At 39.5% G+C, this 22,552-nt stretch overlaps 1 protein-coding gene across 1 annotated transcript; it reads right to left on the bottom strand.

Annotated features, from left to right (window-relative positions):
* Positions 1–781: 781 nt before the first annotated feature.
* LOC104000122 (uncharacterized) lies at positions 782–5,409 on the bottom strand. The gene is made up of 4 exons (XM_009422079.3): positions 5,266–5,409; positions 2,946–3,271; positions 1,572–2,393; positions 782–1,112 (listed from the first exon to the last, which is right to left on the bottom strand). The coding sequence occupies exons 2-3, from the start codon at positions 3,262–3,264 to the stop codon at positions 1,678–1,680; spliced, it is 1,035 nt and encodes a 344-aa protein (XP_009420354.2). The 5' UTR covers positions 3,265–3,271; positions 5,266–5,409; the 3' UTR covers positions 782–1,112; positions 1,572–1,677.
* Positions 5,410–22,552: the final 17,143 nt, after the last annotated feature.

Here is a 22,552-nt window from a genome sequence, read left to right as displayed (position 1 = left end):
TAGCTCCCGCAATTTCCAATCTCCTTAACACAATATCTGATCCTTCGGCCCGATGCCCGAATTCAAGACATGAAATCCTTCTGCCGGCACGTCGACTGATCCTCCGACATGACGTCTAATCTCCTGACATGTTCAACTTTGGCCTAACGTCTGATTCATCCTGCTTTAATCAATTTGTCTCTCCTTGATCGAAACTAGTCCTACGTCACTCAAAACGCAAATTAGATCATAAACTCATCAATTGATTTCATCATCAAAATCCAAGATTCGATAATATCTTCTCACTCAATTTATATAATAACCTAAAAATCTATATCTTGCTACAATAATTTAAGTTCTATAATAATTAGGACTATTATTTTTAACAAATAATAAATCTTAATAATTAGGACTATTGTTTTCAACAAATAATAAATCTAAATTTAAAATATTATGATACTGATTGGGGAGATTATTCAATAACAATATAATTTTTGAATATTAATTTTTTCTTAAAATTTCTCTCGTATCTTAGAAGACAAAAACACAATAAACTATTTCAGGTTCTTCAACAGAAGCAAAATAAAAAAAAATTGACATTGTAGGAATGCATCTTATAAAATTAAAAAAATATATTATTTAGACTGATTTAAATCGTGTACATGTATTTATGGATTTTTTTATTTTCCTACATGTTGACAGTCCATCTGATTTGAAAGAAATAGATAAATAATGAATAAAATGAATTGGCATTACATCTCATCTCCCCATGCAACCAAGACATCACAAACATCAACAGTAATCCACAATCCATTTTGAAAGAAATAGATAAATAATGAATAAAATGAATTGGCATTACATCTCATCTCCCCATGCAACCAAGACATCACAAACATCAACAGTAATCCACAATCCATTGAAGTCACTTCCTAGCAAATATCACCTGCATCATAGGCCACTTGTTACAGAAGACACCATATGATCGCATTCTCAGATTCTGCATGGGCTACAAAAGCCGCATCTTGGGGTCCAAGTTATTCTCTTTATCATCAGGAGTAAGCGATCACCGGCTTCACACGCCATCATCCGTCAAACAAGCACCTTCCAATGGTTTCCCGGGGCTTCTCGGAGAACTGCAACCAACACAGCGGCAGTATGAAAAGGCCTTTCATAGAGAACTTAATGGGAAAATAATTAGCAAGAGTATTATTATGTTATCAGCAAAACAACATATCAAGCACTAACTATCCCTCCTTTTCGTCTATCAACCACTCAATAAGTTTTCACCGAGATAAACGTTTCTCTTGCAAGATATTAGCATATACACAACATATTACACATTCGAAATTTGCAACTCTCTTGAAGCAAAGTGGGCAAAAGAACAAATAATCAGTAAAGGACGCTTGCCCATATTCAGTGATAACTTATGCTACAAGCATGAAGCACAAAAACTCACGATATCTAAGAGATGTGTTATATTTCAAAAATAATTATCTTTGTCAGAAGCTTCTATAGATATAGATGTTCTGCCACATAACAATGTACTCACAAAAAGACGTTAGCATAGCTTTAGAGCAAGAAAGGGCACTTACAAAACACCATTCTGGAAAATCACCATTATCTCAGATGAGTATGCAATGTATTAAATCCTCTCTTGAAACTGGTGCAGGTACTGTGAAAAGGGTTCATAAGACATACTCAACTAAGAAATTCTGGCTGCCATATGCGGAGATGTCGATCGTAGAATGAACAGGTAGCAACTAAACCCCCTTTCCTCAGCATTCCTTGTGTGCTGATTTCTCCCTTTTGCCAGTCTGCTCCGTATGCCAATGACTCATGCTTGCAATAAGTTTCAACTACTCGGATGTCCTCTTCTTCTGTGCTCACAACCGCAAAACCATTGTGCATACAAGCTGCCAATATGCAAGTGGATATACTTGGGTGGTATTTGATTCTCCAGACACCCCCACCCAAACAAAGTGATTTCTCATGAACAGGCTTGGATGTTGATCTTACATCCCAAACTCTGAGAAATTCATCATAGCTTCCTGTGAGCAGCATGTAGGTATTTGTAGGGTTTTGAGTGATGCAACATACACCCATCTGATGTGACTTAGCATTCCGAAACACTATTTCTGATGGACTGGCCCGCAAATCCCAACAGTTAAAACAACAGTCATCTGAGCCAGTGTATAACAAGTTTGGCCGGTGGGCATCGAAAGATGTAGCCCAAACTTCATAATCATGGCCTAACCATGATTGTGATATCTGCAATTGGGCCTCTCTGACGGTAACCATACATATCGAACCATCCGAAAGGCCTAGGCAAACAGAACAAGCTGATGGCTTCCAGTCCACACATAAACACATCGAGGAACTGACTTTTTCTGAGCAAACTTCTTTCAACATGCTGCCTACAAGGTTAAAGTAAATGAGATTTATATAATAAAATCATTTGTACAGATCATGAGAAAACAGAGTATTGTTTTAACCTCTAAAGCCAGGATTCAAATGCAAAAACAGATAAACAAACATTACAGCATAATTTATAGAAATGTCACATATGCAACCAAATTATTAGATATGATAACCAGATGAATTCATTGATAAGGTGGGGTGCCATGCCAAAGTTAAAGATAAGAACGGAACATCTGCAACAACACCATAATCCGCACTGCAGAATGATGTATACAAAGCATAAATTTCTAAGGTGGGTGGAGCAGTCCAGTGTTCAATGCTCGCACTATCATGGGTGCAGATCAATATGCATATTCCACACTACAAGCAGAGGTTGTTTTCATGACTCAAATGTTGATCATTCAAGTTGCAAAGAAGCTATTTTATCATGTAACCAGAGCTCTCTTTATTGAAGTTCATGAGTTGATTTAGGAAAAAAGAGAATCAATGTAAGGTACAGACATAAGAATGATTTTCTGTTCTTTTTTCTATTTCTTAAAAAAGAATACCTTCATTTTCTGTTTCTGTCTTGGACAAGTTATAGAGACCGATACAGCCATCAGCATCAGCTTGAGCAAGTAAAGGATGCATGGTTTCTCCACTTGGGCTCCATTTTATATCAAAAACACCAACTGTTGATACACGACAGAGCAATTCAAGACCAACCACAGGATCGGTAGAAAAAAGCGATATGCTTCCTGCTCGGTGAGGTTGAGTTCCCTCTTGCAAAGTATATGTGCCAGCAGCCAGAATATGGTGGAAAGGATAGTGTGGGCAAAACTCCACTACATCTGCATTTCCATCTAGATAGCACATCCCAATGTCCATCTTAAAGCTGCATCAAGAATGCAGTTGTAAAGGGCAATATCAGGTGTATTTTATTAATTCACATGTAATTTGATATTGTATATAAATATCATATATAAAGCAACACAAAGAATGAACCTAGCCTGACAAATAAGTGGTAATCATGGTTGCTGTTAGTCTGTCAAATTCCCAAAGCAATGTAAAAGAGATTATAAACTGATAATGATAATTCTCCAGTGTCAAGACCCGTAAAAGATGATCAAGTATAGATAGAACGGTGTGCAAGATAAAAAGTAGTTGCGAGGTCTTAAAAATTCTTCAATATACAATTGTAACTATTCAGTTCAGCAAATGCTCAGTGCTCTTTGGCAGTAAATTATTCAAAATCAAATCCATAAGACCGTGGCAAGAGACCAGAAAGAAAGACAATTGACTTGTTTGCAACTTTATTCTTTAGAATAAATCATTATCCTTTTTGTCTCCTTTAAGACTCCTTGAGAGTTGAGACCATCCTAAATGATTTGTTCGACTTTGATATTATTTCTATCCCGAACACAGAACTGTACCATCTTCTCCAAAGAAAATAGGTCAAGTACCAAGTTTCTTGGGCATGAAATACCTAAAAAGTACAGAACATTGTATGGGAGGCAGATCTGATTGCTTAAATTTGGACTTATAATATGGACCGTGGAAAAAAGAAAAACAAAAACCATAGAAGGAAGCATAGGCAGTAACTCTTAACGAAATGTTGCTACTTGGTATTTAGGTGCATCCGTGCATGAAAAAAATTACTAGACAAGAAGTAGGTGTATGAGCTCAAAGAGTTCTGGTGATGTACAATGAGCTATAGGAAGAGAATAAATGTGATTGAATGAAGGTTTTCAAATTCGCTTTTCCACCTAGTTTGTAAAAGGGTCACAAACTCGAATAAAGATCTTATAATTTATTAAAAAATAATTTTAAAATACAGATACTTTTAGAATAAATGTGATGGAATGAAGGTTTTATATACTTTTAAAATTTTTTTGTTATCACTTAAAAACACTTGTATATTTTTAAGTTAATAATTGCAATCTCATTAAAGTGAATGCATAATCTCTTATTTGAATGAATAATACATTTATTATTTTATGTCTTATTTTATTATGTTCACAACAATTGACATCTCCATTCTCCACTCAAGCATCTTAACTCAAGAATGATACTCATTGAATGAAAAATGATTACATGTATTGGTCATGATATTTCAATTTTCGACTGTAATAATTAAAAACATTGTGATCTTAACCAAATGCGCACTTTTTGGTTTCTATATATGACTTAGAAAAGGCATACGATAATTTATTTTGCAATAAGAAGTGTTATAAGCTACACATCAGAGCCTAATCAATCGCATGTGTCGGTATATGAACTATATGAACAGAAGCAAAGAGAAGGAGAACATATGCACTTGCATGTCCTCACTTCTCTTACCACGCTGGATAAGTTTAGATTCTATTAGGATAACAACAGAAGATTTTAAGTTTCTGAAATAATATGCAACTGAATGAAGTTTGCATGGTTCCACGCCAAAATTGAACATCTGAATGCAAAGAAACGTCTCAAGTTCATGATGAATAATTATAACTTTCTTCTCCACAAATGAATCTAGATTCCAGAGAAATAAGATAGAGTAGGAGAGGATAGAATACGAGAGCGGAAGAAAGGAGATCATATGAGAAGGGTGGAGAACAGAGGAGAAGAGAGATGAGTAGAGGTTAAATAAAAAACTAGGAAGAGTGGAGAACACAAGATGGGGAGGAGAGGAGAGAACAGGAGATGGGAGGAGGAGAGATGAAGAAAAGAAGAAAGGAAGAGAAGAGACGAGACAGGGGGACGGAGAAACAAGAGGGGAGGAGACAGGAGGAGAAAGAGAGGGGCGGAGAGTACATATAAGGAGATGTAGGAGATGGGAGGAGAAGAGAGGGGAACAGCAAAGACGAGAGAGATAGAGAGAGAAGGAGAAGATGGTGAGAATAGTACCGGCGGGGGAGGAGGCGGTTTGTCCTGCGACGACAGTAGCGGGAGGTGGCTCGCCGGCGATGTTAGCAGCAGCAGCAGCAGCAGCAGAGAAGGGAAGGCTAGGGCTGGTTAGTCGGTCGTCTCCTGGCTGTTGCACGCGGCCTCGGGTTTTTATTCTTTTCTCTTAATAGTAAATCGAGTCGACTTGGGTTTGGACGAGTCGATCGATTGAACCAATTCGACTCGAGTCAAACCCGAGTTCGTTGAATTTACTTTCAAGAGGCCGAATCAAACCTTGAGGGCTTAGGCCATGACAAGTTAGTTCACATCATGAATTTTCATGATTTTATTAAAATTAAATATTAATTAAACTCAATTTCTTATCTAGAAAAAGCTAATTATATATTTCCCTGTATACTTGGCCTATTTAACATGGGATGGGATGTATGTCCTTCAAAAAAAATTGCATTGAGATTCAATCATTAATAAATTATATACATTTGATTTTATTTTTAATATTATTTATTTATTTGATCGAATCTATTGTATATGATATCAAAAATTATGTGTCGAGTTGACGATAAATTAAAGGATAAAATAGCCATTTCATATATTGAGTTGATGATCGAATCTCTACTCTTTTTTCTCTTCCCCCTCGTTAGAAGTCGCAAAAGCTAAAAATAGTGTCGTCGTCGCTCTCTCTCCTCTTCCTCCTTTTCCCTCGTGAGACAATAGTAGTATCACGAGGTGATGATCATGCCGATGCTAATCTCCCACAACACTATCATCCTCGTTCTTTTCCTCATCTCCTTTTACCTCACCTTTCGTCATCGCTCTCTCTATCTTTCTTCTCACATCCTTGAGATCCACCATTATCATCATCAAACTGCCATCGTTGCCACAACCATTGCCCCTCGCCTTAATCGCTAATATTCGGATCAACATCAGTAAGGCCAACCACCACCACAATAGCCACCTGTAGCCCTTTATGGTGTCGTCGTTCACCACCATCACAATAATTGACTAAGAAATTTTAATTATAGTATAACAAAAAAAAAAAATAACTAGGATGTTAAAATTATTATTTTTATTATTTTTATATCATTTACGTGCTATCACGTGTTGTATCTTCCATCGATAAAGCCAATGGTGTTAGGATCAAGAGCACTAAGAGGGGGGGGGGTGAATAAGTGCAGCGGAAATCTTTCAGCGATTTAAAAACGAAAGCTGCGTTCGTCCGATAAAAATGATTTCGATGTAAAAGCCGATTCTAAGATTACTTAAGATTAAGCGCAGTTTACGTCTAAGCACAGTTTACGTCTAAACTGAGTTTGCGTCTAAATACAGTTTGCGTCTAAACGCAGTTTTGCGTCTAAACACAGTTTTACGTCTAAACGCAGTTTTGCGTCTAAACTCAGTTTACATCTAAACGCAGTTTTACGTCTAAACGCAGTTTGCGTCTAAAAGTAGTTTACGTCTAAAACACAGTTTTATGTCCAAACACAGTTTGCGCAGTTTGCGTCTAAACACAGTTTTGCGTCTAAACTCAGTTTACGTCTAAACGCAGTTTTACGTCTAAACATAGTTTTACATTTAAAAGAAGTTTACGTCTAAAACACAGTTTTATGTTTAAACACAGTTTGCGCAGTTTACGTTTAAACGCAGTTTTACGTCTAAACGCAATTTGCGTCTAAACGCAGTTTTACGTCTAAATGTAGTTTGCGTCTAAAACAGTTTCAAAGAGATCTAAACTTAGAAGCTAGTTCATAAAAAGCGCAGAAGACAGTTTTGCAGAATCAAAACACAAACGTAAGCTGATCGTACGAAAAACACAAATTTACGTCTGAATGCATATTCGAAAAGATCAACACTTAGAACTTGTTCGTAAAGGCGTAGAGAGCAGTAGTTATATAGGAGGTTTGCAGTAATGATAAGGTACTCGAAATAAAAGCAAACCAGAGATTTAGAGTGGTTCGGTCAGTCTTGACCTACTCCACTTTTGGCTTCCTCCTCCGACGAGGTCACCGACGTCAACTAGCTGCCTTCCTTCAATGGGCGAAGGCCAACTGCCCTTTTACAGTTTCACTCCTTTTGATGGGCTCAGGAGACAACCTTTACAGAACCTTTCTCTCCTCACTTTACAATTCAGAAGCTTAAAGAACAGAAGGAGGAGACTTAAAGGCTTTACAACAATTTTGAGCTCTTAGAATCACAGAAAGAATCAAGATTTCGGTGTAGGTCTCTATATAATTTCTGTGCTGAATGGGTGGGGTATTTATAGGCCCCAACCCAGTTCAAATTTGGAGCTCAAAACGATCAAATCCCAGAATTCTGGGATCAGGCGGTTGCACCTCCTGACTGGAGAGGTTGCACCGCCTGGCAGAGCTCGGAGACTGAGCCCAGGCGGTTGCACCTCTCTGTCAGGGGCGGTTGCACCGCCTGAGTCTGGCTCGGAGACTGAGCCCCAGGCGGTGCCACCTCTTGACTGAGGCGGTTGCACCTCTCTACCAGAGCTCGAAGACCGAGCTCAGGCGGTGCTACCTCTCTGTCAGGGAGGTTGCACCGCCCAGTCTAGCTCGAAGACTGAGCTCAGGCGGTTGCACCTCCTGGCTGGGGCGGTTGCACCGCCCAGTCTCGCTGGGAGACTTAGCCCAGGCGGTGCCACCTCCTGGCCTAGGCGGTTGCACCTCTTGGTGCAATCAGGGTCCAAATGGTTAGCTCTATTCGGCCCAATTTCAATCTTTTTAGGGGCCCAATTGCCCCAAGATTAAGCTAATGGGATCACCTCCCATTTTCCAACTTAATCAACGTGCTAACTACGATTAAATCTAAGACAATTTCTGCAGCTTTGCTCCGATGCGTCAATCGCTTCTTCCGGCGAGTTTCCGGCGAACTTCCGTCGATCATCCGATGAACCCTCGGTGATTCTTCTGCGGACTTCCGGCAAACTCCTGGACTTTGCGACGATCCACTTGGCGAGTTCCGACGAGCTTCGCTTGGCAAGCTTCTGGACTTCTCGGATATGTTCTCGCAGAACCTCCGACGACCGTCCGAACTTCCGTCGAACTCTCGAACTCCCAACGTGATCATGATCTTGACTCCGGCGCAACTTCTGTTGCTTGTCTAACTTTCATCGTAGTTAATCCTGCACACTTATCTCAACACATAGATTAGACAACAAATGACAATTGACTTCATCATCAAAATCCGAGATTCAACAATCTCCCCCTTTTTGATGATGACAATCAATTGATAATGGAGTTATCCTTAACTCCCCCTGTCTATATGCCATAGTTGAGATAAGTCAACCTTGAATTCAAGACCTAAGAATTCAAGTGACGTATTGATAAGTTAGATCAGTTAAACTTATCAATACTCCCATCATGATACCCATCATGATGTATCTCTTCAAGAATGATGTCAAGGCTTGACATACATCATCAAGTTTGTATGATTATGTTTGTAACTATTCATCATGTAGTTTGAACATTATCATATAAAGCTGTGAAGCATTATTACATGATGCACACATTTGAAATATTCTAGCAAGTTTTGCATTTTCTTCACATGATAAGATATCAACTCAGGGCATAATGCAAACTTTAGCACATGTTCATATATCGTTTGAACATTATCATATAAAGCTGTGAAGCACTATTACATGATGCACACATTTGAAATATTCTAGCAAGTTTTGCATTTTCTTCACATGATAAGATATCAACTCAGGGCATAATGTAAACTTTAGCACATGTTCATATATCGTTTGGTGATGCAAGGATGGCATAATCATAGCAGTGTTTATAGCATCACTCATAGTATTTCTAATCATGGCAGTGTTTATCAATTCATATATCTTCCCCTTTGTCATCAACAAAAAACATAGTAATTATGATACCAGGAAAATAATTTATAGAGGAATTTTACATAGATTGCTTTAAATACGTCTTCCCCTTTTTGTTATAATCCATTGTCTATGTAAAGATTTTGCAGGATGGAATACATACACATGAATCACTTCATCAAATCTATTTCAGAAACTTATTTTTCATGAAAGTGTACGAGAAAATCTGTTTTATAGCATTCGAACAAATAAGATGCATTTGGACAAGATTTTGTTACAGATTTTCACATATAAACATGGCAATCAAGTGATCTGATCATTCAATATAGTCCGAAAAATAATTTTAACAAATTCATCTATTCGGACACATCAACATTCCTAATTCTCTTTTAATGAAATCAAATTGTTCTTCACTTAGAGGTTTTGTAAAAATGTCAGCCAGTTGATGTTTGGTATCAATGAACTCTATGGTTACGTCATGATTAGTGACATGATCTCGTATAAAGTGATGTATAATATCAATATGTTTTGTTCTTGAGTGTTGTATAGGATTTTTAGTTAAGCATATTGCACTCGTGTTATCACATTTAATGGGAATATCTTTAAGATTAACTTTGTAATCTTCTAAAGTGTTTTTCATCTATACAACTTATGCACAGCATGCACTTGCTGCAATATATTCAACTTTGGTTGTTGATAGAGCAACCGAGCTTTGTTTCTTAGATGACTAGGATACAAGGGCATGTCCTAAAAATTGACATGATCCTGATGTGCTTTTTCTATCTAGTCTACAGCCAGCGAAGTCCGCATCAGCATAAGCTGTTAACTCAAAATTTTCTGATTTTGGGTACCATAATCCTAGATTTGTGGTTCCATTAAGATATCTAAGTATTCTTTTGACTGCTTTGAGATGAGATATCTTAGGGTTTGATTGAAATCTAGCACAAAGTCCTACACTGAACATGATGTCTGGTCTGGTGGCAGTGAGGTAAAGTAAACTTTCTATCATACCCCTATAAGTCTTTTGATTAAAGCTTTCTCCACTTTCATCAATTTCTAACTTAGTGGAGGTGCTCATAGGGGTGTTAATAGCCTTTGAGTTGTTCATATTAAACTTTTTTAATAAATTCATAGCATATTTTGTTTGACTAATAAAGATCCCGTTGCTTAATTGTTTGATTTGTAAACCTAAGAAGAATGTTAATTCTCCCATTAAACTTATTTCGAATTCAAGACTCATGGTTCTAGCAAAAGATTCACAGAGAGATTCATTTGTAGAGCCAAAGATAATATCATCAACATAAATCTGAACAATGAGAAAATTATTTTCAAAATTCTTGATAAATAATGTAGTATTAACCTTGCCTTTTGTGAAATTATTTTCGATAAGAAAAGAACTAAGTCTCTCATACCAAGCCATTGGGGCTTGTTTTAAACCATAGAGAGCTTTAGTTAATCTAAACACATGATTAGGGAGGCTATCATTTTTAAAACCAGGAGGTTGTTCAACATAAACTTCTTCAGAGATAAAGCCATTTAGAAAAGCGCTTTTAACATCCATTTGAAACAACTTAAAATTATTACTGCTAGCGTAGGCAAGGAGCATCCTTATGGCTTCAAATCGAGCCACAGGAGCGAAGGTTTCTTCGTAATCGATACCTTCTTCTTGGTTGAAACCTTTGGCCACTAATCTAGCCTTGTTTCTAACCACGATACCATTTTCATTTTGCTTGTTTCTGAAGACCCATTTAGTACCAATAACTAAATGGTCATTTGGCCTAGGAACAAGCTTCCACACTTCATTTCTCTCAAATTGATTTAATTCATCTTGCATTGCGATAATCCATGAATCATCTTTCATGGCTTCATCAATGCATTTGGGTTCAATTTGGGAGAGAAAGGCGGCATTCACACAAAAGGTTTTAAGAGAAGATCGTGTTTGAACCCCCTTTGACGTGTCTCCTAGGATTAGCTCCTTAGGGTGAGCATCTACATACTTCCAATCCTTGGGTAAGGATATTTCGGAAGTGGATGCATCCAGGTTGTTAGTTGGAGAAGGGGTTTCATTTAAATTCAAGGAATCAAAATTAATATCTTCATCAAGATCATTTTTCGTGATTTTGAAAATCTCATTGAAAACAACATGAATGGATTCTTCAATAATTAGAGTTCTTTTATTGAAGATACGAAAGGCTTTAGAAACTGTAGAATAACCAAGAAAGATTCCTTCATCGGATTTAGCATCAAATTTTCCTAAGTTGTCTTTTCATTCAAGATAAAACACTTACACCCAAAGACTTTAAAATATGAAACGTTGGGTTTTTTATTGTTCCATAACTCATAGGGAGTTTTGGTTAGTAGAGGTCTCACTAGAACTCTATTTAAAATGTAGCATGCAGTATTTACGGCTTCGACCCAAAAATATTTGGGTAGGTTGTGTTCATTCAACATGGTTCTTGCCATTTCTTGTAAATTTCGATTTTTTCTTTCTACTGATAAGCAGATAAGATTTCCTCAAGACAGTTGAGGAAATCTCTCAGCAGTTGAGAAAAATCCTCCATGCTGAATGTGTATAACCTCCCTACTGAGTGTGTATAAATGGCTATCAAGAGCTCACTATCAAAATGAATTAGGCAATTATATCTTATACATTTCATAGTTTCTTCTACAATTTCTATCTTTCTATCTTCTTCGTTTAATATCTATCATGGTATCAGAGCAGTTTGCCTAGAGCAAGCCCTCTTCTCGACCATCCCTCTCGTGGCGACATCTCCGCCCCTCAACCGTAGCCATTCGCTGCAGCCTACTGCAGCACTTGTGGCTGCTAATATCAGATTCGTGGGCAACGCTCCTAAAGGAAGCACAGTCACAGCCTTTGTTTCTACCGCTGGCTGCTGCTCCCTTGCCAACCGAAGTCTTCCGCTGAAAACTCCGCTGCTATTCCGGCCACCAAACTCCAATACTGCATTACTGCAACTATCTCCAACCTTGCAGATTTCTCCAGCATCGCTACAGAAATCGCTGCAAGCTGCAGAGATTTCTTTCACCTCGCTGCAACAATCTCTCCTGCATTCTGAATCGCTGCAGCCTACCAGTGCCTCTGGAAGAAGCAGCAGCCCTCTTCGGCATTGTATACAGCTACTCTTCTACATCTGACGTCTTCATCATCTACCTCCCGCCACAGCCATCACTGCCTTTCTTGCTGTAGATTGCTCGTCCATCACTGCAGTTCATCACGCTACAGCCTTCTCTGCAGTTTATCGCGCTGCAGCGCATCGATCTGCTTTTCTCCTCCTCCCTTCCTCCTATATCTTTACATCTTCTATAAAGATCACTTGACCCGCCACAAAATATCTGGGATGTCTTCATTTTCCTCTTCCGATATTCCTGTCCCTATTTCTGCAGGGACTCTGAGCACTTCTCAAAGTCTTATCACCATCAATGCTGCAGCACTCATTCCCTTCAAATTATCCAAAGGCGGCAACTACGCATCTTGGCGGGCACAACTTTCTAATCTTTTATTTGGCTATGATCTCCTAGGTTACGTTGATGACTCTCTCCAGTGTCCACCTGAAATGATCAACATCCCAGGCGAACCCAATCCAGTGCCAAATCCAGCCCACCAACTATGGTTACGTCAAGATCGCCTCATCCTCCAAGCTATTCAAGCTTCCGTTGCTGGATCCATTGCCCCGCTGATATCCTCATGTACGACTGCTACAGAAGCATGGTGCAAATTACAAACAACTTTGGCAAATCGCTCGCGTACTCGCATGCTCGGACTTCTCTCCAATCTGATGAAAATGAAACAAGAGGGAAGTACTATTGCTGATTATCTACAAAATATCAAAGTTATCATCGATGATTTAGCTTTGATAGGTCATTCTCTCAGCGATGAAGAAGTCCTAATCCATAACCTCAATGGCCTAGGAGGCGAGTACAAAGAACTGACAGCAGCACTTCGGGCACGTGACTCACCAATATCATTCGAAGAACTTTATGACAAGTTGATCGACTATGAGACGTACTTGAAGCGTGATGATAAGTTGCCCGGACCACCTATTACAGCTCAGGTCAATCAAAAATCCAAGAGGAAGAGCAACCAGTACAATAAGCACGTCAACAACGATTTGGCTAAGCTGCCTCCTAGCTTTATGGGGCCCAGACCAAACCCTCCTTATCCATATCAAGGTGGTAACTTTCATAATACTCAGCCGTCGCGTCCTGACTTCACAGGCCGCCAACGAGTTGTTTGCCAACTATGTGATAAAGTTGGACACTCCGCGAAAGTCTGTCGGTCTCGTCCCAGACTCCCTACTCCATCACAGTGGCCTCAGGCGAATTTCATGGCTACTCCAACTCCTACTCAACCTAATTGGATTGTGGATCCGGGCGCCTCTCATCACATCACCTCTGATCTTCAAAACTTGTCCATCCATAACAACTATAACGGAAATGAAGATATCATCATCGGTGACGGTAAAAGAATTCCTATTACTCATTCTGGTTCCTCAACGCTTAGTTCACTTACCACAACCTTTACACTCGATGATGTTCTGTGTGCACCTAACATTAAAAGAAACCTCATTTCCGTTTCTCAATTCTGTAAACAAAATAATACATCAATTGAATTCTTTCCTAACTTTTTTCTTGTCAAGGATTTGAGCACGGGGGCATCCTTGGTCCAGGGCCAGAACAAAGACAACATTTATGAGTGGCCATCCACTTCACAAATTACCCTTCCTACTGCTCACTCCTCAATCGTAGCTCCGGTTGATGTATGGCATCGTCGTCTTGGTCATCCCTCCCCTTTTATTCAGCAAAAATTACTTTCTCGTTATTCTCTTCCTACCTTAAAAATCAATAGCACTATTAATCATTGTGATGCTTGTCTTTGCAATAAAAGTCATAAACTGCCTTTTGGGACAACCTCCATTTCTTGCTCTAAACCATTTGAAATCATTTATACCGACGTGTGGGGCCCTGCCCCAATTCCTTCTTTTGACAAGTTTCGTTTTTATGTCATTTTTGTAGACTATTTTACTAAGTACACATGGTTATATCCTCTCCATCATAAGTCTGATGTTTCTACAGTATTTACCAACTTTCGAAAGTTGGTCGAGAATTTTTTTCAATCTTCCATTAAAACAGTTTACTCTGATGGTGGCGGCGAATATCAAGCCCTCACATCCTGTCTCTCTGCTTGTGGTATACAACACCTCAAGTCACCCCCACATACTCCCCAATTGGTTGGTTCTGCCGAACGCAAACATCGGCATATCGTTGAAACTGGCCTCTCCCTTCTACATCAAGCATCCATGCCACCATCTTTTTGGTCAGTAGCTTTTCAAACTGCAGTTTATCTCATTAATCGTATGCTCACTCCAGTCTTACAATACCAGTCACCATTTGAAAAATTATTCCACAAACTTCCAAACCTTCATAAACTCAGAGTTTTTGGCTGTTTATGTTATCCATGGCTCCGTCCCTATGCGTCACATAAGCTAACACCACGATCTAAGCCTTGCACTTTTATAGGCTACTCTCTTGAACATAATGCTTTTCGATGCTATGAACCCCAAACTAAAAAGGTCTTTATATCACGTCATGTTATCTTTGAGGAGTCTGTCTTTCCTTTTCAAAATAATCCTACCATGCAAACTACTCCGATAAACATACATCACTGGAATATCCCTCTGATCTCATCACACGAACCTCCAATGACACCATCCAGTCCTTACTCTCAAGATTCACATACTACTATTACTCCAGTTCAACAGCTTCTCACTCCCTCTATTCCTCCACTCCCTTCCTCACAAGTTTCCCCTATTAATGAAGTCATACCCTCGGCAACATTGCCACTGGCTTTACCTTCTCCTAGATCTAGTGACATTGTTGTGCCGACGGTTGGCCCGGTCCATGACAGTGACTCGCCCTCGGCTATACCACCAACACAATCTACCACTTCCACCCCCCCTAGACATCCAATGACAACACGCACAAAAAGTGGTATTTTCAAACCACGTCAAGTCCTTGACTTACATGCTATAACAAATTCCTCCATTGAGGCCAGTGAACCCACTACAATCACTCAAGCTCAAAAATCTTCTCACTGGCGTAAAGCCATGTGTGACGAATATGATGCTCTCCTCCATAACTCTACATGGACCTTAGTACCCTTTCATCACACACAAAATATCATCGGGTGTAAATGGGTCTTTCGAATTAAGCAGAACCCAGACGGATCCGTTGCTAGATACAAAGCACGTATAGTCGCCAAAGGGTTTCATCAACGACCTGGTGTCGACTTCACAGAGACATTTAGTCCCGTTGTTAAACCCACAACAATCCGTCTTATCTTGAGTTTGGCTATCTCAAAGGGCTGGCACATACGACAATTGGATGTTAACAATGCCTTTTTACAGGGGTCACTTACTGAAGATGTCTTTATGCAACAACCTCCTGATTTCGTTCATCCTCAATATCCGAGGCATGTCTGCAAACTTCAAAAAGCTATTTATGGACTTCGTCAAGCTCCACGAGCTTGGTATAACGAGCTTGGCTCGTTTTTGACCTCAATTGGCTTCATCAATTCAAAGTCTGATATCTCGTTATTCATTTGCCAGCACAATGGAAGCATAATATATCTTTTAGTATATGTGGATGATATTATTGTCACAGGAAATGATCCTTTGAAGACTCAGGCATTTCTAAAGCACTTGGCCGATCGATTCTCCCTCAAAGATTTAGGAACTTTAAGCTACTTTCTGGGAGTGGAAGCAACATTTACATCTTCAGGTCTCTTCCTATCACAAAGAAAGTATATTCAAGATTTATTATCAAAGGCAAACATGCAGGATGCAAAAGAGGTTACAACTCCTCTTTCTACCAGTGAATCACTTAAATTATGTGATGGAAGTCCTGCTACAGATTCGACTCAGTATCGACAAGTCCTTGGCTCCTTACAATACTTGGCTCTCACCCGTCCAGATATTTCATTTGCCGTCAATAAGTTATCGCAATTCATGCATCGACCATCTACTACGCATTGGTCTGCGGTCAAACGAATTTTGCGGTATCTTAAAGGGACTCTTAATCATGGCATTTTTCTTCGCAAAAATACTTCACTCCATCTCCATGCCTTTGCTGATGCTGATTGGGCAGGGAACTTTGATGATAGAACATCTACGTCCGGATACATTGTCTTCCTTGGAGCCACTCCAATCAGTTGGAGTTCTAAAAAACAAAAGACGGTTGCACGATCTACAACTGAAGCTGAATACCGTGTCGTCGCCACCGCCGCTGCTGAACTCAATTGGGTCACAAATTTGCTCAAGGAACTCAACGTCAACTCCACGGTTATTCCTACAATATATTGTGATAATATTGGAGCTACTTATTTATGTGCCAATCCAGTGTTCCATTCCTGCATGAAACACATAGCCATCGACTTCCATTTTGTGCGAGATCAAGTTGTCAGACATCAACTCCGAGTTTCTCACGTACATACAGCAGATCAACTAGCCGACTCACTCACAAAGCCTCTCGCCCGGAAACTATTTTCATCTCATCGGTCCAAGATCGGCATCCTTGATGGAAGCTCAATCTTGCGGGGGCATGATAAGCAGATAAGATTTCCTCAAGACAGTTGAGGAAATCTCTCAGCAGTTGAGAAAAATCCTCCATGCTGAATGTGTATAACCTCCCTACTGAGTGTGTATAAATGGCTATCAAGAGCTCACTATCAAAATGAATTAGGCAATTATATCTTATACATTTCATAGTTTCTTCTACAATTTCTATCTTTCTATCTTCTTCGTTTAATATCTATCATCTACAACTCCATTTTGTTGAGGGTTTCTAGGAGTAGAGAAATTATGGTTGTATCCATTGAGTTCACAAAATTCCTGGAAATCATGGTTTTGAAATTCACCACCATGATCACTTCTAATTGACGAAATCATAGAACCTTTCTCATTCTGAACGAGTTTGCAAAACTTGGTAAAAGATCTAAGGCATTCACTTTTCTGTTTTAAGAAGTAAGTCCATGTGTATCTGCTATAGTCATCCACGATGACGAAAGCGTATTTGCTATCTCCTAGGCTTGATGTGGAGATGGGTCCGAACAAGTCCATATGGATCAATTGTAAGGGCCTAGAGGTGCTTATTTGATTTTTAGATTTGAAGCTACTCTTAATTTGTTTACCTAATTGGCAAGCATCACATACATTATCTTTGATGAACTTGATACGAGGAATTCCTCTTACAAGTTCTTTGGATGATATTTGAGTGATTAGCTTCATGCTAGCATGACCTAATCTTCTGTGCCATATCCAAGCATTCTCATTTAAAGCAGAAAAACATATTTCATTACATAAATCATTGATGTCAATAGTGTATATGTTATTTTGTTTTAATGCAATCATAGATATGTTTTTGTGTGGTTTTTCAATGATGCAAGCATTAGATTCAAATCTGATAATATATCCTTTATCACACAATTGACTAATGCTCAAGAGGTTATGTTTTAGACCATCAACTAGCAAAACATCTTCAATAGAGAAGTTGGATTTGTTACCTATGGTTCCTTTGCCAATGATTTTACCCTTGTTGTTGTCTCCGAAGGTGATATATCCTTCGTCTATGCTAGTGAGCTTAGAGAATTGGGATGGATCTCCAGTCATATGCCTTGAGCATCCACTATCAAGGTACCATCTCTTGCTCCTAGCTTGCGATGGTTTAGTTTTCTACAAGAAAGGATGATGTTTAGGTACCCATTTGCTTTTGGGTTCTTCACAAATAGATCTACATTTTCTATCATGTTGCATAGAATTTGTCATGATTCTTTTAGGAACCCAAATCAATTTGTTTGGACTAATTTTCCTGAATGGACAATAATGCGTCCTGTGTCCAAACTTGCAACAAAAGTTGCATTTGCTTTGATGTCTAACATGTAAGATGAGGCCTTTTACGAAGGTAGTTGGATTTTGGTGAGGACTCCTCACAAATCCAATCCCACTTCTTTTGGGAACATGACCCTTGTTTGTAAGGATCATGTTTAATGACTTGCTACCAACCTCGAATTTCTTCAAGGTGTCCTTAAGTAGCAAGTTTTCTTTTTGAAGAGTTTCTAGATCAAGGCATTTTATGCATGAGTTTAAACTATCACTATGTTCATCATTTAACTTATCAAACTTGTAAATAAGACTATCATACTCCTTTTTTAGCAATTTGTATTTACCACTAATAGTCTTACACTCATCAAACAATTCATGGAAAGCATTTAATAATTCATCGAATGATAAATCTGCATCTAATGAATTTGTTACCTCGTCTTCGATGGCCATTAGGGCGTAATGAGCAACTTGCTCGGTGTTGGTCTCCTCTTCTTCGGACGCGCTCGAGTCGTCCCATGTTGCTTGAAGCGCCTTCTTCTTTGATGTTCTTCTTTTGACTTGGGGACAATCACTCTTGTAGTGTCCCGGCTTTTTGCATTCATAGCAGATCACTTGGTCCTTCTTGGGTTCAAGTTTATTTTTCGCGTCATTCTTAAACTTGTTTCTTTTAAAGAACTTTTTAAACTTTCTTGTTAAAAGTGCCAAGTCATCATCATAGTCCTCATCACTTGAGTTTTCTCTCAAGTGGCATTCAGAAGTTTTGAGTGCAATATCCTTCCTGTTCTTTGGAAGGATGTCTTCTTGCTCTTCATGAGCTTTACAAGTCATTTCGTAGGTCATTAATGACCCGATTAGTTCTTCAAGAGGGAAGTTGCGCAGATCTTTTGCCTCTTGAATAGCAGTGACTTTAGGATCCCAACTCTTAGGAAGGGATCTTAGTATCTTATTTACGAGTTCAAAATCCGAAAAACTTTTTCCGAGTCCTTTCAGACCGTTGACGACATCCGTGAAACGGGTAAACATGTCGCCAATGGTTTCACTCGGTTTAATTCGGAAAAGTTCAAAAGAATGCAACAACAGATTGATTTTTGACTCTTTCACTCTACTTGTGCCCTCGTGGGTCACTTCAAGTGTGTGCCAAATATCAAATGCAGTTTCGCAAGTTGAAACACGATTAAACTCGTTTTTATCAAGTGCGCAAAATAAAGCATTCATAGCCTTTGCATTAAGAGCGAAAGCCTTCTTTTCCAATTCATTCCAATCGATCATTGGAAGAGAAGACTTTGAAAATCCGTTTTCAACAAGGTTCCACAGTTCAAAATCCATAGAAATAAGAAAGATCCTCATTCGGGTCTTCCAGTAGGTGTAGTCCGTCCCACTGAACATGGGTGGACGTGTAATAGAATGCCCCTCTTGGTTTCCGACGTATGCCATCTCTCTTGGGTTTTAATCCGTTAGAGAGTTAACCTTGCTCTGATACCAATTGTTAGGATCAAGAGCACTAAGAGGGGGGGTGAATTAGTGCAGCGGAAATCTTTCAGCGATTTAAAAACGAAAGCTGCGTTCGTCCGATAAAAATGATTTCGATGTAAAAGCCGATTCTAAGATTACTTAAGATTAAGCGCAGTTTACGTCTAAGCACAGTTTACGTCTAAACTGAGTTTGCGTCTAAATACAGTTTGCGTCTAAACGCAGTTTTGCATCTAAACACAGTTTTACGTCTAAACGTAGTTTTGCGTCTAAACTCAGTTTACATCTAAACGCAGTTTTACGTCTAAACGCAGTTTGCGTCTAAAAGTAGTTTACGTCTAAAACATAGTTTTATGTCCAAACATAGTTTGCGTCTAAACACAATTTTGCGTCTAAACTCAGTTTACGTCTAAACGCAGTTTTACGTCTAAACGCAGTTTGCGTCTAAACGCAGTTTTACGTCTAAACGTAGTTTTACGTTTAAAAGAAGTTTACGTCTAAAACACAGTTTTATGTTTAAACACAGTTTGTGCAGTTTACGTTTAAACGCAGTTTTACGTCTAAACGCAGTTTGCGTCTAAACGTAGTTTTACGTCTAAACGTAGTTTGCGTCTAAAACAGTTTCAAAGAGATCTAAACTGAGAAGCTAGTTCATAAAAAGCGCAGAAGACAGTTTTGCAGAATCAAAACACAAATGTAAGCTGATCGTACGAAAAACACAGATTTACGTCTGAATGCATATTCGAAAAGATCAGCACTTAGAACTTGTTCGTAAAGGCGCAGAGAGCAGTAGTTATGTAGGAGGTTTGCGGTAATGATAAGGTACTCGAAATAAAAGCAAACCAGAGATTTAGAGTGGTTCGGTCAGTCTTGACCTACTCCACTTTTGGCTTCCTCCTCCGACGAGGTCACCGACGTCAACTAGCTGCCTTCCTTAAATGGGCGAAGGCCAACTGCCCTTTTACAGTTTCACTCCTTTTGATGGGCTCAGGAGACAACTCTTACAGAACCTTTCTCTCCTCACTTTACAATTCAGAAGCTTAAAGAACAGAAGGAGGAGACTTAAAGGCTTTACAACAATTTTGAGCTCTTAGAATCACAGAAAGAATCAAGATTTCGGTGTAGGTCTCTATATAATTTCTGTGCTGAATGGGTGGGGTATTTATAGGCCCCAACCCAGTTCAAATTTGGAGCTCAAAACGATCAAATCCCGGAATTCTAGGATCAGGCGGTTGCACCTCCTGACTAGAGAGGTTGCACCGCCTGGCAGAGCTCGAAGACTGAGCCCAGGCGGTTGCACCTCTCTGTCAGGGGCGGTTGCACCGCCTGAGTCTGGCTCGGAGACTGAGCCCCAGGCGGTGCCACCTCTTGACTGAGGCGGTTGCACCTCTCTGCCAGAGCTCGAAGACCGAGCTCAGGCGGTGCTACCTCTCTGTCAGGGAGGTTGCACCGCCTAGTCTAGCTCGAAGACTGAGCTCAGGCGGTTGCACCTCCTGGCTGGGGCGGTTGCACCGCCCAGTCTCGCTAGGAGACTTAGCCCAGGCGGTGCCACCTCCTGGCCTAAGCGGTTGCACCTCCTGGTGCAATCAGGGTCCGAATGGTTAGCTCCATTCGGCCCAATTTCAATCTTTTCAGGGGCCCAATTGCCCCAAGATTAAGCTAATGGGATCACCTCCCATTTTCCAACTTAATCAACATGCTAACTACGTTTAAATCTAAGACAATTTCTGCAGCTTTGCTCCGATGCGTCAATCGCTTCTTTCGACGAGTTTCCGGCGAACTTCCGTCGATCATCCGATGAACCCTCGGTGATTCTTCTGCGGACTTCTGGCAAACTCCTAGACTTTGCGACGATCCACTTGGCGAGTTCCGACGAGCTTCGCTTGGCAAGCTTCTGGACTTCTCGGATCTGTTCTCGCAGAACCTCCGACGACCGTCCGAACTTCCGTCGAACTCTCGAACTCCCAACGTGATCATGATCTTGACTCCGGCGCAACTCCTACTGCTTGTCTAACTTTCATCGTAGTTAATCCTGCACACTTATCTCAACACATAGATTAGACAACAAATGACAATTGATTTCATCATCAAAATCCGAGATTCAACAAATGGCACTAGTTTAAATAAAATTAAATATTTTACTTTAATAACTATAGAGATTTAATGTAAATTTTTTAAGTCTAAGAATCGGGATACTAAAAGGATCTAACTACAAGGAATAATATGTAAGTAGCTTGAAATAGAGATTTCTACGTTAGGGCACGACTCGCATAGGTGTTGGGAGGCTTGTAGTATCAGATAATTGGTTCAACTTAGGCTTAGAGCATTAGGGCATGACTAACGTGGGTGTTAGAGGTTTGGTTCAACTCAGGCTCAAGCAAGCCTGAGTTGAATTAGGCGTATGCTTGCATCGCTCGGCACTTGGGTCGTGCCAGAGTAAAGATACCTATTTAACCCAATAAGTTGGCACCCGAACCATGCCTTGCTTGGCCACCTAGGCAAGTACCCGGGCACCTGATGACTTCATTGATGTCATGTGCATCGATCGACCACCATCTTCTCGAACATCGCTACATGAACGGTTGGTGATCCATCTATATGCATGTTAGCTCTTAGCTTGCACATGTGGAATGGTCGATCTTCCCCCGATGACTTAGCCTCCACTTTTAAAAGTAAATGATAACTAGAAATATTTTTAAACAATATAAAGATAATTAAAAATATAAAATATAAAATATTTTTAAAAAGTGTTTATATTAAGGATTAAAATCTAAATCAGATTTCATTGCTAGTTGTGAACTGGATCACACTCCTGAATGAGAGTCTCAGAAGAACTCAACTTCGTCCTCTCTTACTATAATACAATTCTTTATAGTGTCAAAAAAATAACAACATATCCTGTAAATCTATACGATCACAATGAATATTCTTCGTTTTAAAACGAATCATATGATTTGATGATAATATAGTGTTAGAGTCGTTTTATAAATAGAATTAGACGATTCTTTGCCACACTAGCAAAAGTTAAACTAGAGGTTAGAAGTCCAATTACTTGATGCAAAGAATGATGGTATTCCTACGTGTTAGCATTTTAATA

Source organism: Musa acuminata, chromosome BXJ2-10 (genome assembly GCF_036884655.1).
Source record: "Musa acuminata AAA Group cultivar baxijiao chromosome BXJ2-10, Cavendish_Baxijiao_AAA, whole genome shotgun sequence".
NCBI lineage: Eukaryota > Viridiplantae > Streptophyta > Magnoliopsida > Zingiberales > Musaceae > Musa > Musa acuminata.
Note: the sequence above shows the minus strand (reverse complement) of the source record. Positions and strands in the feature narration are given on the sequence as shown.